Genomic DNA, 25,753 nt, shown 5'->3' on the forward strand with positions numbered 1-25,753 from the left:
TGAGTGCGACATTCATGGTATTCGTGTCCCCAAAATAAATAACCTGAGGGCTGAGTAACGACCTAAACAAACCCACTCACACGGACGACTTAAATAAAATTGCCGGCGCTAAGACAGACATGCCGCGGGCGCACTCATATGTACAGTACATCTTAACCTTAACTTACAAATTTTACACTAAACCATGGCCCAGGATCATTGAACTCTGCAAAAAGAAAGCAGTTAACAGGGAGCCAGGCTGCTCGCATGCAGTCTCTGGCTCAAAACAATGCAGGTGACAGGGAACGTAGCCGGCTGCTCACACGCAGTCCAAGGCCTTCCCTTTTGAACTGAACGCAGTGAACCACAACGGTGCATGGGCTGCACAAACGCAGTCTCCGTGCCAGCTCAAGTGGCACACGCAATGAACACAACGAATGGATGGATGAATGGATGGACGCAAACACAGTGCACGGGCCGCCACTGCAGGCCCGTGTTGTAACTGCCAACAGGGCAGTTCTTGCAGCTTGCAAACTGTTGCTTTCTGATCCTGGCGCACATGGCAATTAACAGGGGGGGGCAAAGCAAAAATTTAACGGGGCTGGTGAACAGGGGCAGTGGGCATGGCATGGCAAAGGTGATCAGGCAAACACAGCCTGTATAACAAGGCCGCTGCAGGCAAACACAGCCGGCAGATGAACTGGCCGGCACAGGCCTTGCAGAAAACAGCTGCAGACGATCCGGCCGGTACAGGCCTTGCAGCACAGCAGCTGCAGCCGATCCAGCCGGCACAGGCCTTGCAGCAAAACAACAGCTGCCGATGAAGCTGGCCAGCCTTCGCCGTTAAGTGGAGGTTGGTGGAGGGAGTGCGGTGGTGCTGGCCACTCGGAAGGCGGGCTCAGACCTACTCTACGGTCTCCCTCCCAACCTATCGCCTTTGCCTGTCACTGTCTATACCCACTCCCTTAATTTGTCAAACCCCAATTTAGCCCCAACTTATTTTTTTTTTACTTCCCCACTATAAATCGTCCCCTAACCCCCTTTATCGTCCTTGTTTGGCTAACCTATCCTGTCACCTAGCCTACTCCCAACCCCTACATTCCCTTCCCGGAGGGGAATAAGGGAGAGCTAGCGTCCTGCGTCGAGGCCCAATGAAGCCTCAAGATGCCCTCCCCAGAGTTCAGCGATCTAACCCAAAGTGGGTCCAGCGGCCCACAACGAGAGCGAGGGGATGGATGGTGCGGAGGGTACACTTCCTCATCTACCCTAACCATTAACCTGTTAAACTACCCCGGGGCTTCCAACAAGCGCCTCTCGCTTAAACTATTGGTTCTAACAACCCAGATTCCCGTCGCCTGTGTTGGTGTCGTTACAATTTCGGGCCTCGCCCCCCAATTTTCTCTCCGTGCCCTCACACGGTCTCATGGCTGGGACACGTGGCTCCCCTTGGCAGGCACGACCCTCTGCCGAATCTCCAGCTATGGCACCCCCGGGCACTACACTGCCTCCGAGCCTACCAGCTCCCTAACACCGGGGAGTGCCCCCCATGGCACCTCCCCTGAAACGCACACGTGGCAGGCTGGCTTCCCGGGCCCCTTTCCGAGGGTCACCCGTGCCCACAACACTGCCCATGCGGCTAATGGCGCCCCAGGCCCCCGCACCAAGCAGACGCACCCGTGCCCACTACGCTATCCCGGCCCCCCATGGGCCCTTGGCCTACTACGGCCGACTAGCCTGGTGCCCGGGGTGCCCACTTAGCGATACTCACCTTTCGCAGCCACGCTCCCAGCCCGTCAACAGGGCTCCTGCACCCCTCCAAACGGGTTTCGAGCCTACACTCCCACCAACAGCAAAACGACCTCCATTTTGTCAATTTAACTAACCCCCTAACTCAGTCTACACTAACCCCGGGGTCCCTTGGGCGGGAGTCACTCATCGCACCATGCATTCCAGACTCGCTCCATTCACACAGACCTGCTGGCCTCACTCACTCACGCAGCACATGTACTCACTCACAACTCTTCAACACACACACCGCTGAACTCCGCCATCCTTCTAACTACCTCCCCTAACTAACTCGTGCTCCCACGTCGTCCCTTAACTATAGCACGTTCCATTAACGTAGCTAAGCTACGTCCCCACTACACATCCAAAGTCTGTCTCTGTCTCCAAAATAATCCCATACTCCATTTTCCCAACCTAAATCTGACTAACAATCCCTCTAACTAATCCATTCCACGGACTCCATGAGGACTTACCCCTGCCCCATGAAGTCGGTCTAACTAAGCTAACCCTTCCCCCTAACTAGTTTCCATCCTGTGCCGAGGTAAGGGGATCTTCCACCCCTTGCCCGGGAATCCTGTGCACCCGAAAGTGAGGCTTGCTTTTTTTTTTTTTCTTTACATGCGCAGCACCAGCGCGGTAACTCACAGCTCGCGCACTTTGCACCTGCCCGTGACGTCATGCAGCTGCACGTGTACCTCGTCCCTCCTTGGACGGTACCATCCGGCAGGGATACCCCTCCTGCCGGATTCCAACCCCGCGTGCAGCCATGACGTCACCGTGCGCATAAAAAAAACACAAGCCCCACGTCTCGAGGGGTTCCCCACGCGAACACATGTGTTTTTCCCGTTGGAGCTTAACACACACGATCGCGTGGAGAACCCGTCCGGTCCAAATCCGTAATCCTGCCTAAACTTTGTCCGTCCGCGGGATCGGCAAATCCACCGCGTGCGTTTCCGGACCGGGACTTCACTCTCGCAAGCGAGCACGTGGGGGCCTCGTGCGTTGCACAGCACGAACCTCGCGCTCGCTGCTGGGCAAACCCAGCACGGTCCCCGAAACATCTACAGCCGCTACCCGGCTTTTGTCCCTCTGTCGCCGTCTCCATTCAACACACGCACTCCCGCGTGTTACGACGCTCACACTCCACTCCATTACATTCGCCCCGGGAGACGCGGCTGCATGTTCACACATGCCCACCGACATCTCCCTCACACACAGCGACCTTGCACACGCTGTCTCTCTCACACTCGGCCGCTCACTCACGCATGCCATTTCCCTCACACTACCCATACCACTCACACGTGGTGCTCCATTCATACTGGCCGTTTCACTCACGCATGCCACCTCCCTCGCACACGTGGCTCCACTCACTCGTGCCATTTCCCTCACACAAACCATACTACTCACACACGCGGGGGCACTCGCTCGCGGTGCCTCATCCACACACGGCGTGCTGGGAAGCACGATCTTCTGCACACTTACCACCATACCACTCACACACGGGGTCGCTTCCACACACGGGGTCTTTGTCACCCACCCGGTCGCTCTCACACACGCCCTTGCACCCGCGCTATGCGTGCGTTGCAGCACGCATTTCGCCACACTCGTGAACACACACCTCGACACCACACACACCGGGACAACCACACTGGGGTTTCGTGTCCCCACAAGGGTCTCCGGGGCCTCTATACCCCCCAAGCTCTCCGTGCACCTGTCCACAGCACTCCTCCCCTCGACCTCGCAAAGCACGACCGAACCCACCTGGTCGTGACTCGCCTCAAGGGGCCATACTCCCTCCCCTCGTTCCTGGAGGAGGCCATCCAGCTGCTCGCACCAGGTCTCTACCCAGTCCGCGAGCTAACCCCCATTATCCTCCACTACCTCCGTGTGTGTGTGCGTCACTTACCCCCTCTTCATCGTGGAGTCTTCCCTCTATCGTTCCCATCTCCCGTGTCTCTGCCAACTCAGTCACCTCTTCCCTTATCTCCCTTGTCTCAACTATTATTTCCGTCTCTTCCCTTGTTATCTCACTCGTGCACGTCTCCGTCACCCCAATTAGTTTTTCCCTCTCGGTCACCGTCACTTTTTCCGTCACGACCCTCGCCAAACACGTCTCCCGAATTACTTTGTCAACGGCCTCCACCACGGGCCTGACAGCCTTTGCACTCCCTCCCAGCTCGTTCGCTCCCACACGTGGAGTCGCCATTTTAAACTCCCTGGTAACGGCCTTCATGCCCGCCTGCAGGCTTCGGCCCATGTTCTGCGTCTCACCGCGCAGCTCTTTCATTTCTTCCTTCATTCCTTGCGCATTTGTTTCCATATTAGTTTTCATTCCGTTCATTTGCTTGTTCATGCCTTTTATTTCGTTTGTGTTTGTATCCATCTTTTCGTTCATGCCTTTTATTTCGTTCGTGTTTGTATCCATTTTCGTTTTCACTTCGTTCATTTGTTGTGTATTCGCATCCATTTTCCTCATCAATGCCTCAAACATTTCCATTGTCCGATCCGTGGGCGAATTCGCACGTGGGGGCCGTTTGTCCGCCACCCCAGCCACTGCGCCCATTTCGAACTCTGGGTTCAGTTGGGGGAGTTCATGTTCCTGCACAACCAACATTTCCTGCATGGGGTTTTCATCCTGGACCATGGATTCTACACATTCTAAATCCATTTCTAATACCCCCGGCTCCCGCTCGCCTTGAGACGCCATCTTATTTCTCGTAAAGCGATAATTTGAATCGCTCGTAATTTGGAGGGAATCGGGGGTCGCTCCTCTCACCCCTGGACCGATTTCCGTGAATTTAGCTGGAGACAGGAGAGCCCGTTTTCCCGTTCTCTGATACCAGTGCCGCGAGGAGGGGGATGAGTTTGTGTCCCACGACCTGACACCAGTGTTGCGGATTCGCGCCCGCCGGCGTGCGAGCGGCCACGTAACTCGAATCGCGGCACGTCGCCCACCGGACGGACAATCCCGTCGTGACCCGTCAGATTTTTTTTGCGTTTTTGCGTTTTGCGGAATGAAGGGTTTTACGGTGGCCGGAGTGCAAATCCTGCCACCATCCTCCTCATAAAAAGTAACCCAACTGCAGGAGGACGTCCGCAGACACAGTTGGGCACTAGATATGGATGGCCGTTGGCTCACAAGGAGCTCCTCCGCCCTTTGATAGGTTTTGTTTTTAATCCTGCTGGGTGTCCATATCCAAACACCCTCCTCACCAGAAAACCTGGTGGGGGAGACAGTTTAGTCGCCGACAACCCGACCATGGAACAGGTTCGTACAGGTTTACATGGTACCTGTAGCAGGTCACAGATCGAACCTGACCTGACATAAAGTTAGAAGGTAGACCTGTCGAAGGCAGATCCCTCCAATTACCCGTAGAAATCGCCTGGACGACACGGGCGAGCACCGGTTCACGAGCCGATTCCACCGCAACCTGTCTGGCCGTGATCGGCCTGCTTTGGACCTGGCCCAGCGCGAACACATCGACCCGGTCGGCCAATTCAGACGCAACTGGACCCTCCGCACACGGCAAGCGTGAGAACCCGTCGCAGTGAGCATGCTTCTCGGTGCTTTGGAACTGAACATCATAATCGTAAGCAGCAAGAAACAGACACCACCGCTGTATTCGCGTGAGCGCTACCACCAGTACCCCGCATTCGGGTCTCAGGATGAATTGAAGCGGTTTGTGATCCATCTGCAAAGTGAAATGCCACCCCAGCAGGTATTGATGAAACCTCCGCACACCCCAGACGAGGCTGAGAGCCTCCCGCTCGATCTGGGCATATTCCCGCTCTGCTGTGGACAGTGTCCTGGATGCAAAACAAACAGTCCGCTCGGAACCATCGTCCATCCTGTGGGAGAGCACTGCCCCAATGCCATTTGCAGAGCTGTCGCATAAGAGCGGACGCACAGGCTCATAGTGCACGAGGACCGTATCCTCTGTAAGCAGCCGCTTGACGTGGTTGAATGCCACCTGGTGTGCAGGCCCCCAAGCCCAGCGCTCGTCCTTCCTGAGCAACCGTGTTAACGGCGCAAGTTGTGAGCTGAGCCCGCGCACGAACCTTTGGTAATACTGGGCCATACCAATGAACGAGCGCAGCTGCGTCTTGTCGCGAGGTGGCGGCATGTGTTGAATCGCCTCCAACTTCCAAGGACCTTTCAACAGCCCCATCCAGCGTGATGATGTGCCCGAGGTATTCCAAGCGCTGCTTGAAGAACACGCACTTGTCCCTGTTCAAGCGCAGGACGCACGCTTCTAGCTTTGTCAGCACTTGGGCAATGTTCGCAAGGTGCTCGTCCGCCGTTTTCCCCGCAATGAGCACATCGTCCAGGTCGGTCTGAGCGGGCAGGCCAATGCAAACCTGATCCATGGCTTTCTGCCACAAGGCTGGGGCCGAAGCAATCCCAAAACAGAGTCGGGTATATCGATAGAGCCCTTGACACGTGTTGATTGTCAAAAGCTCGCTACCCCCAGGATCCATCGCCAGGTGAAAATATGCATCACGCAGGTCTAGCTTCGTGAAGTATTGACTCCCCGCCAATCGCGCATATATTTCAGCGATTGACGGCAGTGGATATTGCTCCACGCTGAGCCCCGGGTTAACCGTGGATTTGAAGTCCCCGCACAATCAGACGTCTCCATTCCGTTTCAGCACCGTGACGACCGGGGTGGCCCAATCTGAGTCCGACACCCGTTTGATCAATCCACAGGCCTCCAGCCTATCCAGTTCACCCTTGACCTTGTCCCGCAGGGCATATGGCACTGGTCGTGGTTTACAAAAACGAGGAACCACCCCCTCCTTCAGGAAGAGCTTTGCCTCCCCGCCCTTGAGTTTCCCAAGGTCGTCGCAAAACAAACCTTGATGTCTTTGAAGAATCTTCTCCAACTGATCGTCCCACCGGCTCGGCACGGGTTGCACAAGGTGAACTGCGGCCCAGTCTCGCCTGATGCGGGACAGCCAATCTCGGCCGAGGAGAGACGGTCCCCTCCCCCGCACGACGTACAGCGGAAGCGTGGCGACCTGGCCTTGGTACCGCACAGACACGTCTGCCATCCCGACTGGTGTTATCTTCTCGCGGGTGTACGTAAACAGCGTGAGGTTTGACCTGATAAGCTTCAGGCCATTGAGTCTACGCGCGGTCTGTTCGCCGATGATCGACGATGAAAACCCAATCACGTGATACAGCACAGCTACCACCATGCTTTACAGTGGGGATGGTGTTCTTTGGGTGCTGTGCTGTGTTGCGTTTGCACCAAACGTAACGTTTTGGATTTAGGCCAAAAAGTTCCATCTTGGTCTCATCCGACCGCAAAACTTTATGCCACATGGCTTGAGAATCTCCGGAGTGTTTTTTTTGCATACCTCAACCGGGACTCAAGGTGGGGGTTTTTTTTTTGAGTAATGGCTTCCTTCTTGCCACCCTACCATACAGGCCAGACTTGGAGTGTTTGTGATATTGTTGTCACATGCACACAGTGACCAGTCTTTGCCATAAAGTCCAGTACCTCTTTGTCGTGGGCCTCCTGGTGGCCTCTCTGATCAATCTCCTCTTTCCTCGGTCATCCAGTTTGGAGGGATGGCCTGATCTCGGCAGGGTCTTAGTGGCACCATATGCCTTCCACTTCTTAATGATTGTCTTGACTGTGCTCCAAGGGATATTCAAGGCCTTTGACAAGTGCAGTGAGGACAATGACCACATCCGTGCCAGGACAAGCTATTTATTAATCTGTAGCCTGTGGCTGTTTGGTTGCATTTTTTGCTGGGGGAACAGCTGTGCTGCTGATGCTATGTCCCTATTACCAGCGAGCTGGTACTCATTTTGCCAACCTCAGGGAGAATCAACCCATCTGGTGTTAATTCAATGGTTAAAAGTGGCTTGAACTCAAGGCCCTAACGTCTTAAGCCAGCTACCTTTAACCGTTAAATCAACACCAGGCTTATATATTGTGGGAGTGAAGAGGGTGGATGAGGAGGAGGATGGATGAACTGACAGAGGAGATTGGTTTGCACGTAAGATTAACTAACAACCGATGGCAAAATAAAATGGCATACCGTCACATTTGAAGCAGCGCCATTAGCTCCCACCTTATCCATTTATATATATATATATATATATATATATATATATATATATATATATATATATATATATATATATATATATATATATATATTCTATTGTTTTTAAATATATAATTTATCGGAAGTCGGCGATGTGGCAGCGAGTGGAAATAATTTTATATTTGCATGACGTCAGGTTAAGCTTGGAGGAAATTGCATCAGAGATTTCGTGGTTAGGAAGGGAGCGGGAGAGCATGAATTTCACGCAGCATGACCGCCCTCGGCTCACCCTTGCACATTACATCACAAAACTTCCGCCTTCGTGGATATTGAATCTTTTTTTTTTGTTCGTTTGTTTGTTCTTGGTTCGAAATGTGCGATTGCAAAGATCAATATTTAGCCATGTGTGAAATGTAAACAAAAAGCTCTGTTTTTTTTGTGGTGACAAAAATGATCAAAATGTCAAGCAGAACATCATGCTGACAGCCTGAGTTGATGCAGAACATTTTGAAATGCCAAAACCTCTTTAAAAGCCGTTCGAAATCCCACACGAGCTGATTATTGGGCTGACGAAAGTGTGGCTCCTGGTTGCATCATTGCTGGGAGCGCAGCTGTGCCGCTGGATGAAGTGCCCCCGTTTCCAGTAAGCTGGAACTCATTTTGCCGACCTTCGAAGGACGACAGGCTAAATCAACCCACCTGGTGCCAATCAAAGGCCTCAAACTCAAGACCCTAATATCTTAAGGCAGCCACCTTAACCGTTAAGCCAACACCAAGCTCACTGCACGTTGCTGTGAATTACAAGGACAAGAATAGAGAAGAGACAAATACATGTAGTGATTTCATGGGATTTGAACGTGGGTTCGTATAGGACCCAAAATCAACATGGAATTTGTGACGATAAAACCTCGAACGTGATTTTCTTTACAAACAAAATATTTCTCTATTTCACCTATATACCATGCCAATCATTCATCTCCCTCTTTCACCTGTACAACTGCCTTCGAGCGCTATCGAGCAATCCAGGAAGTCTTCTGCTCAGTCTCTCCTGTATCTTTCTCTGAGCTTTACGACACCCTCCGAGACCCAGTGTGACCACTCCTCGTTTTCATAAATGCAAAGGTGAGCCAATGAAAAAAACCAAGAATTCACAAGGTTTCGGAAAAGCAATGACAATAGAAAACCTATATGCCAAGAAAACCTAGAGAAAACCAAGACGCCAAGGTGAACAACGAATAGCCAAGATCTTGTGAAACAAGCCAAGGAGTGGTCACACTGCCAAGACCCCATTACCACCAGACACCTGCAATTTCTCCTCTTGTGCAGATCCTACTGTTTCCCTTTGTCTTCCATGTATCTCAATACCGTACTTGTTTAACATAAAGAAAACTCCTTTGCAGTAACAGGAACCTCAACCTTAAAAGTATAAAACAAAATCAGTTTCAGCAACTCACGCAAAAGCAAGTACTGCATGCTGAAGGAAACAATAGGATGTTTCAAAAGTCCGGAATAAGAGGGATATTTATTTTACAATTTTATTCGAACAATCGCTCAAATTGCAAGCCACTGACATATCGATCCCTGTATGTAAGTTTCTTTGACCGTTTCTTAACATGGACACATTGATTTTACAACATTAGTTTCTGATTTTATTCTTTACATCTTCGATAGATAGATGATATCTTCCATATCTTCTTCTTCTCAATATCTTTGATAGATCTTTCATCATCTGATTTCAGGTGTCCTCAAATCAAAGAAAAAAAAAAGTCAAGTGGCTTTAAATCTGGACTACGTGGGAGGCATTCAATTGTTCCGTGACATCCTTGAGGCATAGGCTTTAAAAAATAAAAAATAAAAAATAAAAAAAACTTTTCCTTTTAACATTTGAAAATATTGCCTGCGAGTCCCAACTTGTCAAATACCGTTATATTAACATTTAGCTTTCTGTTCAAGGGTGAGTGAACCCATTTAGTCTACCACAACTTTTGTATTATTCACCTTCATGATGTACAAGATGCTTCCCTAATAAACATCCAACCTCCTCTTCTTTCATATGCAGCACAAGGCTCCTAGGGAGCATCATTGGCTGAGGGCATGGTTCTGCTGCTAATGCAATGCCATCTGTTGGTTAGGGCAGGAATTTGGAATTTGCTCAGGGTGCTGGTTATAGCTCGCCTACTCTTCGTACAAGACACCATGGGATCTTTAACGTCCCCCAACTAATGCTGGCAAATGGGATTTTTTTTTGTATACCTTGTCAAGGCTCGTGTGAGAGCAACACACAACGTACAGCAAGGGGGACATGAGACAAGAGGGGAGGGAGTGGGAAGGACAAAACAGTGGGGAAGAGACATTAGAAGATTCCCGTTTAATAGCACACACATCGATGAATCACCCTGCCCGTGAAACACCAGGATGACAGTTTATAGCTGGGTCCGCATTTGAACCCAGGCGAGACAGCTTAAAGGTGAGTGTGCGTACCTCGAAGACATCCTGTCAGCCAAACTTCCAAATAAAATGGTGCTTAACCTACCTGTCACCACCATAGTGCTATGATGAGAGCATCACGACAAATGAATTACATTAGCCATGAACTCAGACTGGTTACTGAACTTTTAAATGGATATGAATAGATCTTCACTTTGCTGGCCTCAAATTGTGAACAAAAATAAAAATTTTAATGTATTTTCAGGTTTTTTTTGTGTCAAAAATAGTCCTTAGTAACATGCAAATGGATTTTTATTCTAAATTAAATTCCCAATTAAGTGTTTTCTTTTGAACCGCACTGCCACTGCCCCCCCTTCCTTTCCCCCAACATTGAAGTTCCATGCCTGCCAAAAATGATGGCATTTGCCCTTTTATTTGGTAAGCATCAAACCACAAGCACACTTCGATTTACTTTTTATATCTCACAGCAAACATATGAACAAATTTGATTCCAATACGTGTTGATGCACAACGAGAAGATCTGGAAAGATAAGATAAGGAGGGGTGAAACTATTCCAGCCAGAATGTAATGACTGTCCAAAAAGAAAGAAGAAAAAAAAAAACCAAACAGAAAAACAACAAACCAACAAAACAAACTTACTTTGACTTTAAAACACTGGTTATTTCAGAGGGCATGCAGAAGAGAGGAGAGGAGAGGAGAGGCAAAAAGGAATCGACTAAAAAGCATTAAATAAGTCTTCCATGAAGTGGGGAGGATCATTAAGATAAATAGATGCAGATGAATAAAAATAGAGTTGAGTAAAAACTCTGCTAGGAAGGGGCAAAAGGCAATTTTTAAAGCACAGAACAATTAAGAGAGATTTGGTTGCATTTTCCAAACACTTAGCCCATGTTTTGACGGTTTCCCCAGCCACGACGATGCGTGTCTTTCCAATCATCCCACTGTCGTGCCCTTTGCAGAGAATCTTCATCTTCTTCTTCTTCTTCTTCTTCTTCTTCGTCACTTTTGGTGTTATCACGTTTGCCATTTTCTGAGAAGAAAGGATGTGTGATGGCATTTAACACAACATAATTTAACACAACTCAAACAAACAGTGTTCATGAAGGTGACTATCTTTCAAAAAGGAATACGTTATGCCACCAACTCGGCATTGGGAGCATGACAGGTTCATCCAAGCAATCACAAAAAAGCATATCTGCTGTGTAAGCAATTCTACAGAGAAATAGTTCTCACGCTTTGTGAACTGACCGAATGTCGCTGCAGGTATTCCTTGATCAGGAAGAACTCCTTTTCGCTTGTGCTCCTCGTACCACTCAACAACAGTCATGGAAGGCAGGCTGGGATAAGCCGATCCAAACACCCTGCCATGTGGACATATTGACACATTGAATTTGGAACTTACACGTCAATATAAAACAGTTATGTTGTATCAGCGAGGAAAGATAAAACACGATGTGACAACAGAAAAAAGACCAAAGGAAGAAAATCTTGAAAATTGAGGGATAATATTGTTACAGGGCAAAAAATAAAAAAAAATAAAAAAAAAATTGCCTGTGGGAGACTGGTGGTTATTTACCAAACAGGCAGGGTCAAAATGAGGAATTAGAGGGAAGGGACCATGGTCCCCCTTACTGAAATGGTACGGTCATGGGGAGCACAACTTAAGTTAACGGCATGGTCCTTATGTTTCGGGAAGACTGGTCTGCATCTGGCTGTCGTTTTCTGAAAAAAATTTTTTCGTAAGTTACCTGAATTTCAGGTGAACCTGCTCCCCCCTCCCCCCCCCTTTCAGCGTCTTATTGGAGGCAGATCCAGATGGAGAGCACAACCCCAAGAGACCTCACTGTTCTGATGCATCGTACCAAATTTGGTTCATATCGGTTATGTAGGTTATGGGGAAAATATGTTTTCGTGAATATGAGCGATATTGGGGAGGGAGACCCACCGTGGCTCCCTTTCCAGGGGAGATACGGCCATGAGGAGCAAAACTTTAGGTTCGGACATGGTCACGATGCTTTGTTTGGTCTGAATGACGGTTTTTCGAATAAAATACCAATATGTGGGGCAAACCCCCCCGAATAGGGGCACACCTGTATGGGGAGCACAACCCCTTGAGACCTTGCTGTACTGACACATCATACCAAATTTGGCCAATATCGGTCGGGTAGTTTGTGAGAAGAGGTTTTAGTCAAGTGTTAATGGATGTACATACAGTGGGGAGAACAAGTATTTGATACACTGCCGATTTTGCAGGTTTTCCCACTTACAAAGCACGTAGAGGTCTGTAATTTTTATCAGAGGTACACTTCAACTGTGAAAGACGGAATCTAAAACAAAAATCCTGAAAATCACATTGTATGATTTTAAAATAATTAATTTGCATTTTATTGCATGAAATAAGTATTTGATCACCGACCAACCAGTAAGAATTCTGGCTCTCACAGACCTGTTAGTTTTGTATTTAAGAAGTCCTCCCATTCTCCACTCATTACCTGTATTAACTGCACCTGTTTGAACTCGTTATCTGCATAAAAGACAGCTGTCCACATTCAATCAATCAGACTCCAACCTCTCCACAATGGGCAAGACCAGAGAGCTGTCGAAGGACATCAGGGACAAAATTGTAGACTTGCACAAGTCTGGGATGGGCGACAGGACAATAGGCAAGCAGCTTGGTGAGAAGATAACAACTGTTGGCGCAATTATTAGAAAATGAAAGAAGTTCAAGATAACAGTCAATCTCCCTCGGTCTGGGGCTCCATGCAAGATCTCACCTCGTGGAGCCTCAATAATCATGAGAAAGGTGAGGGATCAGCCCAGAACTACATGGCAGGACCTGGTCAATGACCTGAAGAGAGCTGGGACCACTGTATCAAAATAAACCATCAGTAACACACTACGCCGTCATGGATTAAAATCCTGCAGCGCACGCAAGGTCCCTCTGCTCAAGCCAGCGCATGTCCAGGCCTGTCTGAAGTTTACCAATGACCATCTGGATGATCCAGAGGAGGAATGGGAGATGGTAATGTGGTTTGATGAGACCAAAATAGAGCTTTTTGGTTTAAACTCCACTCGCCGTGTTTGGAGGAAGAAGGATGAGTACAACCCCCAAGAACACCATCCCAACCGTGAAGCATGGAGGTGGAAACATCATTATTTGGGGATGCTTTTCTGCAAAGGGGACAGGACGACTGCACCGTATTGAGGGGAGGATGGATGGGGCCATGTATCATGAGATCTTAGCAAACAACCTCCTTCCCTCAACAAGAGCATTGAAGATGGGGTGTGGCTTGGTCTTCCAGCATGACAACGACCCGAAACGCACAGCCAGGGCAACTAAGGAGTGGCTCCGCAAGAAGCATCTCAAGGTCCTGGAGTGGCCTCGCCAGTCTCCAGACCTGAACCCAATAGAAAATCTTTGGAGGGAGCTGAAAGTCTGTGTTGCCCAGCGACAGCCCCGAAACCTGAAGGATCTGGAGAAGATCTGCATGGAGGAGTGGGCCAAAATCCCTGTTGCAGTCTGTGCAAACCTGGTTAAGAACTACAGCAAACGTCTGATCTCTGTAATTGCAAACAAAGGTTTCTGTACCAAATATTGAATTCTGTTTGTCTGATGTATCAAATACTTATTTCATGCAATAAAATGCAAATTAATTATTTAAAAATCATACAATGTGATTTTCAAGATTTTTATTTTAGATTCCGTCTTTCACAGTTGAAGTGTACCTATGATAAAAATTACAGATCTCTACATGCTTTGTAAGTGGGAAAACCTGCAAAATCGGCAGTGTATCAAATACTTGTTCTCCCCACTGTACGTATGTACCAGACACCTGGACCCACTCTCTGAGCATATTTCGGAGAAATAACCCAACAACATGGTCATTGCATGAAAAGCGGGAAATAAACCCCCCAACCCCCACCACTCCCACATCAAACCATGAATGAATCATCATGCAACATAGGAAAACTCAACAGATGTTTGTCCTTTTCTATGTAGTTTTCAGGACAGTGTCACCCAATTCTATCTTGCAAGGAAGCTTCCCAACAGCATGAAAAGGTCAACGCTCCCCCCTCAAACCACCCCCCCTTACCCAACCAAATGTGTGCCAGCGCAATAAGACCACGTGGCAATGTTGGTAAACGTTGCAGAGAATAGCACAAGTTTTCTTTAACCTAAAAAAAATTAAGGATTAAATCACAAAGAGGTAAATATTTAAAACAAAGGATGCTAATGAGAGAGTGCAGGTGAAGACACCTTGCTGTGACCTGAAGACAGTGGGGGCACAAGAAACAAAAGGATTTTTTCTTTTTTAATAATGACAGAATAAGGTTTTGATTTTTAGAACATTGTCGAGAAAAGCAACTCAATTCTGATGTGTTTGTTTTACAAAAAAATTTGACGAAATGATGGTAACATTTAATAAGACAAGTCTGAAGATGACGATGGTTAACGAGCGGTATTTGACAATGTAGATTGTTTCAGAAGTCAAGGATGAGACAATGTGATAATGTTTGACCAAGTTATAAAAATGATCAACATGATGTGGAACGAGTGACAGGTTATTAGCTGCAAAATGTCGAAAATCCGGTTTCGTTCAACAACTTTAAAAATTTGACCTTTGCATAACCTTTAAAGGTCACAAAACAATGCTGTGGACATTAAAATAAGGAAACAGGATACGTGCTATAGCTTATTGGAGTTAGTTCGTCGAAGGTCGAAAACCCGGTTCGATCCCCACAACTTTGAAAATTTGACCTTTGTGAACTTTAAAGGTCAAAGGTCAAGGATTATGACCTTTGGTGCAAAACTTCCTCTGGAACATTCCAGGAACAATATAACATCATATAGGCTATATGGCATTTCACACTCCTTGGATTATCTATACTTTGATGAAATCAGCTTAAAAACAAATTTGAAGGGGTCGCCACGGGCAAGGTGTTCGAGATAGAGCAAAATGGTTTCAAGACTTTAGGTGGGGAATGACCTCAAGATTATGCATAAAAAATATTGTCATCCCAGCTCTCAAAGTTTGGGCAGTCATACGATTTTTATGTCAAAATTCGAAATTTTTTAAGTTCGTGACCTTGTGACCTTGACCTTGGGATGAAAATGAAAAAAAAAAAAAAAAAATCGAGCTCAGTGGGGCTATGCAGGTGCCATTGGGTGAGCCAAATACCGAAACCCCAGCCAGATTCGACAAACCCCCAAGGAGAAGATGTAAATTGAAATTGGCTACCCGCTAAAAACACAATTCGCAATTTTCTAAGTTCGTGACCTTGTGACGAAAATGAAAAATCGAGCTCCGTGGGGCTATGCAGGTGCCATTGGGCTAACCAAATACCGAAACCCCTGCCAGATTCGACAAACCCCCGAGGAGAAGATGCAAATTGAAATCGGCTACCCCCTAAAAACGCATGTTTTTTGGGTGTGGCTCCGCCCACAATGGGTGCACCACGCCCATTCTCAGGAAAACACAACTACATCATGATATAAACCTTCCACCAAAATTTTATCAGGATCGGATCAAAACCCACGGAGCTCTGCTCAGGACAGACGGACAGACAGAGACAGACAGACAAGCCGGTAGGCGACATGGCTGCTCGCTCTAGAGGGAAAGCTGCCGACGTGACTCACCGATATTCATGTACATGCTATCAATCAATTTAGCACAATAAATATGAAATATGATTATCACAGCCCTCTTAGTTTGCACCCAGAAACCCACCTTGTGAAATTTCAGGCATGTTTCCAAATAGACTCTAACAAATGGCAGATAATTCCATTTATCTATTCGCTAAAGATTTTCTTTCTTTATATGATGCTGTAAGACATTCTCCTTGGGCACAAAAAAAAAAACTGGTCACTCGGAAGTATTGATTTTTTTTGTACAGTCCACAATAAGTGTACAATGTACGATAAAGTATTTTAGCTGTTGCTAAGCAACGGAGGTGTGCATAGCAACCATTTATTTTTGTGTACATGCGAGCCACATTGTACACATTTCACCCAGGTTTCATCAAAATCAGACTCTTTCTCTTAGAGATATTCGCAATTAACCGTTTCTGAAATGTTCGACATGTACTCGCCCAAAACCTATCTCCTCCTACAAATATTTTTTGTTAGGGCTGCAAATTGGCATGAAGGGAGCGAGATAGATTGCACACAGAACTGTAAGCTTCGATTTTTAAATTTTTATTCGATTTTTGACCACTTTAAAAGGGCCGTTGCTAGGGCCTGGGGTCCCATATTCGAAAGCACACGATTCCCAGAAATATTGGTTCTACAAACCAAATTTCATTGGAATCGGTGAGTGGTTTAGCCCTGAGGCTTGACCAAAGTTTTGCGGATAGACAGACAGATGGAAATGTCCAGAATAAGGGTGCTCTTAGAGCAGCCAACAGACAGACAGATAGACAGAAACACAACAATACCGAATATAGTGGTCACTTATTTTTTTTTCGTGAAAATATTTTTTCATGAACCAACATTTATCATACAACCCAGACTCAGTGGTGTAATGGTTAGAGAGCCTCCGATTGGGGTCTGGAAGGTAGGCCGTTCGAACACTGTTCAATTCATACCAAAAACTTCAAAAATGGTACATGCTACTTCCTTGCTCGACACTTCGCGTTGAAAAGGACAGAGCATGGACTATCAACCACAAGTGGGTAATACGAACGCACACATTGATCGGCCTAATAACCTCCTCCTGCAATGAAGTTTCTTGCAATGGAGCATTTATTACCTCTGCCACTGAAGGTGGATGGAGGTTATGTATTCATCAGTTTGTTTGTCTGTGAGAAGGATGTCTCAAAAAAGTCATGGATGGATTCTGATGAAAATTGGTGGACAGCTTGGGTGTGTGACAGGATGAATTGCTTTGATTTTGGTGAAGATCCGGATCCAGATCCAAGAATTTTTAAAGTGATGTAGATGCAGATGCAGATCCAGCCCACCAGTGGGATACAAAACATAAACTGTTCAGCCTGGCGAAGGTACGCACTCTCCCGAGTGCTTTTCTCGTTAATAATAATAATTAGAACTGACACTTTGTAACTGCTGGCAGTGATGACTGGGTACCAAGATGTCCGGCTTTGATGCAACATGAGACTTCGATGATGGTTGCAAAGTTTCACTTCAATAGGATAAGTGGTTCCAGAGAAAACATTATTTAGTATTTTTCTTCAATCCAATATGGCTGCCAAACCATGTGACCTATCAATTATTCATTAACAAACTTATATTCCCAACCCTTGAGCAATATGTGTGAAGTTTCCCCTTTATCTTACCAGCCGTTCTGGAGAAGACGTTTGTCGGTTTTAGAGTAAATTCAATATGGCCACCAAACCATGTGACCTATCAATTAGAAATTAACAAACTTGTAAAAGGATGTCATGGGGAAAGAACTTAACCTGGTGTTGGCTTAGCGGTAAGGGTGGTGGCTTGGGATCCTAGGGTCCTGAGTTCAAGCCCTGTTTTCCACTGAATTAACACCAGGGGGTTGACTCAGCCAGTCATCCTTCCGAGATCGGCAAAATGAGTACCAGTGTAGCAGTCAAAAGGCTGCACACGAAGGGAAGGGGTAATCGATGGATTGATTAAATCTGGTATTGGTGTGGTGCAGGCATGATGGGCCGAATGGCCTCCTCCTGTGCCTCCTTGTATATCCTTATAAAGTTTCACCTCAATCTGTCCAGCCGGTCTGGAAAAGAAGATTAATTTTTTTTTTTCAAAACAATATGGCTGCCGAACCAAGTGACCTTTGATGTTATAATATTTTTTTCTTCGGTGAATTGTTGCGTAGATGATGCTCAAGAAATTTCAATTTTTTCCGATGCAGCGTTCTCCATGTCGAATTTTCACTGGGATACCACTTCACCAATGATGTCACAAAAAAAAAATAAACACATGTTCCCCCATGGGGAGGTCTTAACAGGTGCGAGGTTTACATTTTTTTGCATTGCATGGTTTCATAGATACAGGTAATTATTATTAAAACCCTTTGCAGGTTCAGCATGTCAGCAAATCTTAAAATGGCATCAGTCCACCAGATTGTGATGTAATGGTTAGAGCGTCCGCTCCGAGTCTGGCAGGTCTGCAGTTCAAACCCTGGCCGAGTCATACCAGACTTCAAAAATGGTAAGTGCCGATTCCTTGCTGGATATTCAGCATTTAAAAGGATAGAGCACGGACAATCCCCATCAGTCGGCATCTATGGGGAAGAGGAAATGCCACGCTGAGTGCGGTGAGAAAAGCAGTACCATTGCTGTGACGGCGCTGGTACCCAGAGTATTCCGGAAAGTGATGGCACTTCCCCTAAATTCAGTGGCTGTTTTAAGCGTTTGTCTTGTCAGTATGTCCATGTGTGTGTGAGTCGCAGCTCCGTTACAAGCTTTAGACCTTGTATTAAAATTTTTTTTAAGTTAAATGCTCTCAGTGCTCACTTGCCTCTGCCCTGACAAAGCTCGAATCAAAACATGCCAAAGCATCACACACAGCCCCCCCCCCTTCCTTTACCATAATACCTATTTTCCTCTGAGCCTCTGATCCTTTTTATCATACTTCCCTAACTTTCCTTTTCGAAATTAAACCCACCCTTTGCCCCTCTCTTCCACCAGCATTCATAATGCAGTGTCTAAATGATCCCCAACTCTTCAATCTATTTCAAATTATTTTGCGGAAATCACAAGACATCTATCTATAATTCCAGCAGAGTGTGTGTATGAGTATGTGTATGTGTATGTGACCGCTGTTTCTCGACAACCACTGGTCCGATCTAATTGAAACTTACAAGGTATAATGCTGGGAACCTGAGTATGTGCCTTTTCAAGGTTTGATATTAATCGGACAAGTGGTTCCCAAGTTATGGCCATTTATTTACCAAACCAATGACAGGACACGTTGCTGCGTAGGCATGGCAGTTGGGGAAGAGATCCTCAGCTGCGGTCCCCATTACGGGTTACAACGTACGGACATCCGGATAGTGATGACTTACTGTATTATAATAATTTCTCGATTTATTATGCGCATTTATAGATAAACAAGCCGGTAGGCGGACATGGGTAGTCGATCAAGTCGAATTTAGTCGTTTTTCAGCCGTTACTAGCCAACAAAAGCGTCCATAGCAACGGTTTTCACACATAACTAGGACATACCATGAACCTACCATACCAGTTTCATGTATATCTGACTCAGTCTCTGAGATATAACGAACTTCGTTTTTTTATTGTTTTCGACCAGGGTTCATTCAAAGTCTATCTTCTCCAACAGTTTTCATAGGATCCGGCTGGAAATTTTTGACAATATGGCTGAATGTACTGCCCACAGTTGCTCGTGGCCCGATTTTTTTGAAAATTTCAAAGGTCCGTTCCAACGGATGGGTCCATAGCAACTGTTCTCATTTGCACACAACTAGGTCATGCTATGAACCTACCAACCAAGTTTCATCGAAATAGCCATTGTATTAACGGAGCACTGGACCGAACAGACATACATACAGACAGAGACAAACTTATCGACGGAAATACTGATAACAAGGGTAGACTAGATCGACTACCCAATACAATGCCCCAATCCAGTCATCGTTTACAAGAGCGAAGGAACGGCCTGTATGGTTGTTGTTTCTGGCATGCGGTTTGAAATTTTTTTTCTCTTAGTGTTTTTCCTTGTGATGACATTGCGAAAAGGCAAAATACGTTGGCGCTAATTGAATAATTGGTCATTAAAACTAAATTGCGAATAATCGTAACTGCGATATGTGAACTTCCGGACAGTGAGGACTTAATTTCCGGATAGTGACGACTTACTGTATTCTTTCTCTATTTCTGTACTTTCTCGATTTTCTCGATAAAACACAATACCCCAATCCAGTCGTCGTTTACGAGAGCGAAGGAATGGACTGTGTGGTTGTTTGAAAGTTTGTTTGTTTTTGCACATACGGCCACGCACGTACCAGCACATGAGAGTGAAGGAACGGCCTGTTTGGTTGTTGTTTCTGGCACGCGGTTTGAGTTTTTTTTTTTTTCCCCCACGTACATACAGGCACGCACTAGTAATGAAAAAGAAAAGAAAGAATGAAACAAATGAAGGAATAGGGGAGATAAAACAAATAATAACCCACCGATTTTGTGCAACATGTTTGGAAATCACGAATGGCTTCACTGGAACCCTCTGAGGCTCTGGTGCTGGGCGAGCACCATTCACGCCCACCTGCAGAAAAATTGTACCATTTAAAAGGCATAAAGATATCAAAAGTGTAATTTCGACAACGTTGCATTGATTGTCAATAAAGTGCCAACAAAACCCACTCACATGTTCTTTGAGACTCTGCTGATGTTGCAAAATTCGGACTTCTTCAGACAGGCTCTCCAACTCGTCACAAGCGACGAACAACCATCGGTTGATTGAAGTAAGGTAAAGCTGCCGTCGTTGCTCTTCATCCGCTCCATCCCCTTCCTTTGCTCGAGTTGCCCACAATGCTTTCTCTCGTGTGTCCATCTCCCGGCGTCTTTGGTATCTGTTTATGGAAAACAATCATTTAATGGCTGCACAGGATGACAAAACCTCATCCTCTTTTCACATCCAGCTGGTATGTCTTAATTTGAATGATTTGAGTCCTTGCATGATTGAGTGCATGTCCTTGCATTTCAAGTGGCTTAAGGTGTAACAGATGTTTCCTTTTGCAATTTAGTTCATGTCACACCAATAGTCAACAAAAAACTTTTATCTTTAGCAATGTGACATGAGAAAGGGCATAGGGCATATGACAACTTGCCATAATGATAAAACTTCGATGACTGGTTTATGTGCGACGGTAGTTCAAGATTGACATGGATGTATCATAACAGAAAAATAAATATCACTTCGGGGTGAATGAAACTTAACCCATCTCTGAAGGTATTCCCCTGCTACTTAAGATTTATCTTACTTCCAATGGAATGCCACCAATATGTCAGCTAAACCTGCAAATGGATGTTGCAATTCCAGAAAATCAAATGTATTGCAGTTGGTCCACAGAACACGTTCCAATGGAGATATGCACACACTTGCACAAGGTATACACTTGGCCCATTGACACGAATGTGCCTCGATGCCATCAGTGAAGAATGGGTACACAGCTAATTTGGGGCACATACTTTGGGGTCTTCAGCTTTCGTAAGCCTAATGCCACCCAGATGTTCTTTGAGTGATCCAAAAAGATGAAAATTGCAAGGTTATAAGTTTGGATGGTATGAGGGATGATTTTGAACTCACCCTGAAATTGGTTAGAAGGATTAGTGGTCACAATTACTGCAGTCACAACAAAGACACACCCTGAGAGAGCATCATACAATACTGCACAGTTTTTTTTTTTTTTGCTGACTCCATCCACTGACGTGATATCTTCATCCTTCAGACAGGTAGGCTGTAGCCTCTTCCATTATTTCAGACCTTGAACAAAACAATCACAAGCTGGTCAAACTCTTGGAATATGTCTTTCAATCTTGACAAATCTTACACTCACTATCTCTCTCCAAAAGGACCATCTGGTAACCCCCCCCCCCCACCCCCATCTACTTTCTTAATCCCCTTGAGGAGGTTCGGTCATTCAAACTCATGGGTCTTACTCTCAGCCATGATCTTTCTTGAGTAAACCACATTTCAAAGTTGACCTGCAAAGTCAGACACCGATTGGGCATCCTCCTTTGTACAAAGTCCTTCCTTGGCACACCTGAACTCCTATCTCACGACAAGTAGTACATACTGCTCTCCCGTCTGGGCTGGCTCCCCTGCCTCACATCTTGCCAAGCCTGATGCTGTGGAAACCAAAGCCTTGAAGATTATTGGAATCTCCCACGATGTTGCTGAGTCTATGGGCCTATTCACTTCGCAGTCACAGACAGGTTGGTGGTCTCTCTGTTTTCTATTGCCTCCTTTCTGGTCTTGCACCCTCTGCACTTTCCATGCAGAAACCCCCAGATTTCTGCAGGATTCACACACTCCACCATGAACCCCCTTTTGGTAAAACTACCTAAATCCAGGATCACTGCTCACCTCCACTCATTTGTTATTCTTTTTTTCTCACCTGTGGAACCAACTTCCACATCCTGTTCAATCTCATTTATCACTCCAGGTCTTCAACACAGCTATTCACCACCATAACTCAGATCATCCCCAATCCAAAACCACGATATTTTCTACCCTTTTTAACCCCCACCCCAAATCTTCCTCCTTCCAAATTTCCAGTTTTCCCTCCTTGGAGTTTCATTCTATATCCATCTTGTCCACCCTATGTAACCTCTCCTGCTCCCCATTCCTCCCCACACCCATAGTTTGTCCAAGTCTCCCTCAATCTTGGCCTATAATTCTGCTGTTGGTGTTTCCCCCCACTCTCTCGACTACTTCCTTTGCATCCCATTTTTATCTGTTACGTCCTCATCCGTTCAGTGTACGAGCTCTTCCATGAGCCTCGACTCTGTATACAAAAAAAAACAGTTAAGTGCAGTAACAATAAAACGCTTGAAAAATAAAATGAGGTGGTGGTGTGTGGGAGCGAGGGCGAGGCATAGTATGGTGACATTGGGTCTTGGCCACTATTTATGCTGCCATGGTCGCTGTTGATCCGCTAGGATAAAACACCACATGTATAGACTTGGTGCATAATGGCAACATGAAATACAGTATCAAGATCTGAGTAAATGTTGGTCAGCTATAAAAGTGCATCAAATTTAGACACACTAGCTGACACAATGCAACAACATTGTTGGTTAGTTAGCTAACTCTGTTCGCTTAGTCGGCACAGTTTTTGATCATCGTGGAATGTGCGGTGGTTGACGATCCTTGTCAACTAGTTTTTTTTAGGCACGTCAGCGATAATCGTAAAAGTTGAAGATGTTCAACTTATTTGTGCCAATCATGCATCACTGTGTCGTGTGCAGCAGTCTCCGACAATCCCCGACGTGGTGAAATGCATTGACCAATTAAACTTCAACTTTCAGTATCTTCCAGCCATAGCATCAATGACAGATTCATATTTTCTGCAACATGTTTGTTAATAGTTGTAGCTTTTGAGAACTTCGAAGGTCAAAAAGGCATTATGAAAGTTCAATATGGTAGCTTGAACCTACCCTATATTTCCTATATTCAACAATCCTTAAGAAACAATAAAATAGTGCCATTCCAGCTACATTGTGTTGTAAAAACATTAAATTACAAACTCCCTGCCTTTGGATTATATTGACACATACCTAAGTGTGTGTGAAAGAGTGAGCGAGAGCGAGAAAAAGTTCCACGAGCAAATTGTTGAACATTCCCCGAGCCAGCCTTCTCTCCACAGTGTTTTACCCACAGCCGCTTCTTTCTCCCAGCACACCGGTGCCGTGACGGACCAGCACTAGTGCCAATTATCAGCAGTGCTGAGCTTTCACCATTCTCATCCTCTCCCTGCATTTCTTCTTCATTGCTATTATGTTAAACGAAAGTGTCTTCGACAGTCGCTTACTGCGAGGCAGTTTCCAACAAAACAAGGTTCTTCCCCGACGATGTTGTTGCTTTGCGTCGGCGAACCTAACAAGGTGTCTAAACTTGGTACACCCGAGACATTGAGGGTGAAAAAATTACCATTGACAACGATTCAGAATCAAACGATTGAGAATGCTCATTGTTGCAACTGGCATTCTCAATCGTTTCGCATAATTATTTGCATGAAAATGACTATTCTGCCGAGATGGTAATCGCGTACACGTGATCCTTTGAGATTATGGCGCGCGCGGGACGGGAGAGCGGCAAAGGCACATACCAAACGCGTTCACTAGGACGGAGGACGAGTGTTTATACTCGAACCCACAATGAATAGACAGACACAAACAATCTTAATAATTAGGAGTTTAATGAAAGTAAAATCAAATATTTATCAAGGAAATAATGAAACGTGAGGCAACCTAAATTCATATTCGAGGTGCCTCCACACACAGTTACAAAAACAGACAAGGAGAAATGATAAAACAAAAGAAAAATCCCTCCTTTATTCTGGCATTTAGCTTCAGGTCCAGAAGTGATCTTTTAGAGCTTGACGATCAAACCCACGTCTTCCTGCGTGGGAAACCCGCAAAATGACGCCAAGCCGCTCTCTGGGCGGGAAACGTGCATGAGGTAATTCGGGCAGTGATATTCAACACCACGGCTCAGAAAACGCCATGCAGATTCTTTTCACGACTGCACTTGCCGACGCCACTCCTCTGCAAAATGACGCTGCCTTCTCCTCCGATGGCACAACACTGAGTTCCCAGGCACGGTCTCACACGACCCAGCCGAACAGTCAATGGCTCACGTCTTGCCCCATCACGCGTGCAAATTCACACAAACAACAGGATTTGCGCTGCCTTGTCCGTCGTGTCGAGGGCGACCAGGCAGAACCTCTGTCACAATCGCGTTCCTCCCAGAACCTCCTTTCACGCTCCTGTTTGTGTCCCGACCGCAGATTCTGCATCAATCATCGCCTTTACACCAGGTCTGCTAACCACAATGGCCTGCCTTCCTCCTCAAACACACAACGGGATCACGCCAAGTTATTGCTGAGACAAGCTCCTCTTCTCTCCTCAGAAACGTACACAATTTGCGACTAAGACCACAAACATAACAGTATTTTCCATGCCAACCACATAAATGCGGACTGTAGGTGTTGCGATGAAAAAGTAAATCACTCAAACGCGAATTAGCACTTATAGAGTTTATGCAAAAGGTCTGTTGGGTGTATTTAAAATCTATAAATGTGAAAAAAAATAGAAATGATCAATTTATTTATTACAAAGAAAGGTATTTTGAAAAGGGCAGAATTCCATGCACATTTCACATCCTTAAAATCACGAACCATGCTCTACAGAGAGCGTCAGTTCCACTGAAGCAGTTTCGATGCATCGGGTTACAATCCTCGTTGGGTCACCACTCTGACACAGGAAGTCAGGGCAGGAATGTGTCAATCGACCAAGATATCAAGCCGCTGGCGAAAGCTCACCTACTCTTCGGCAAGGGACACAATAGGAACTTTAATGTTCACCAACTAATGCTGACATGTGGGATAAGGACATATGGCAACCAGAATATCTGTAGAGGGGAAGGGGTGAGTTAATGGGGAGTGGGAAAAATAAAACCAGCAGGGATGGAGAAATTATCTCAGGTGGTGTTCTGCCAATTTGAAGCCTGGAGGGAAGAGTCAGGTTGAACAGATTGAGGAAGGTTACACAAACGGGACAAAAAAGACCAAAGGAGTTGGGGGAATACACGAGGGAGTTGAAAGAATGTCCAATCCTGGAAGGAGAAGAGCAGAAGCAGGGCCTGGGGAGAGGTGGTACAAGAGAGGCCAACGACCTCCTCTTCCATGAGGGAACAGCAGGCACTTTGTTTCTGCTTCTTTGTGGAAAAAGCTAATGATTACAACAGATTTGGATTCCACAGCATCCACAAATTACAGGTGTGAAAATGTGGGTGGAGGAGGGGGC

The 25,753-nt window shown here is 46.1% G+C and overlaps 1 protein-coding gene across 1 annotated transcript in view; it reads right to left on the reverse strand.

The window, feature by feature from the left end:
* Window positions 1-10,665: 10,665 nt before the first annotated feature.
* IGBP1 (immunoglobulin binding protein 1) overlaps window positions 10,666-25,753 on the reverse strand; it is a 36,871-nt gene continuing 21,783 nt past the window's right edge. The window contains exons 4-7 of the mRNA XM_085896815.1: window positions 20,589-20,793; window positions 20,398-20,486; window positions 11,522-11,634; window positions 10,666-11,303 (exon numbers count right to left, since the gene is read on the reverse strand). Coding sequence (XP_085752941.1) covers window positions 11,155-11,303; window positions 11,522-11,634; window positions 20,398-20,486; window positions 20,589-20,793 — 556 coding nt within the window. The 3' untranslated portion in view covers window positions 10,666-11,154. The remainder of the gene's footprint in view (window positions 11,304-11,521; window positions 11,635-20,397; window positions 20,487-20,588; window positions 20,794-25,753) is intronic.

This window comes from Eptatretus burgeri, chromosome 10, assembly GCF_056783735.1.
Source record: "Eptatretus burgeri isolate ZD-2024b chromosome 10, Ebu_testis_v1, whole genome shotgun sequence".
Classification (NCBI taxonomy): domain Eukaryota; kingdom Metazoa; phylum Chordata; class Myxini; order Myxiniformes; family Myxinidae; genus Eptatretus; species Eptatretus burgeri.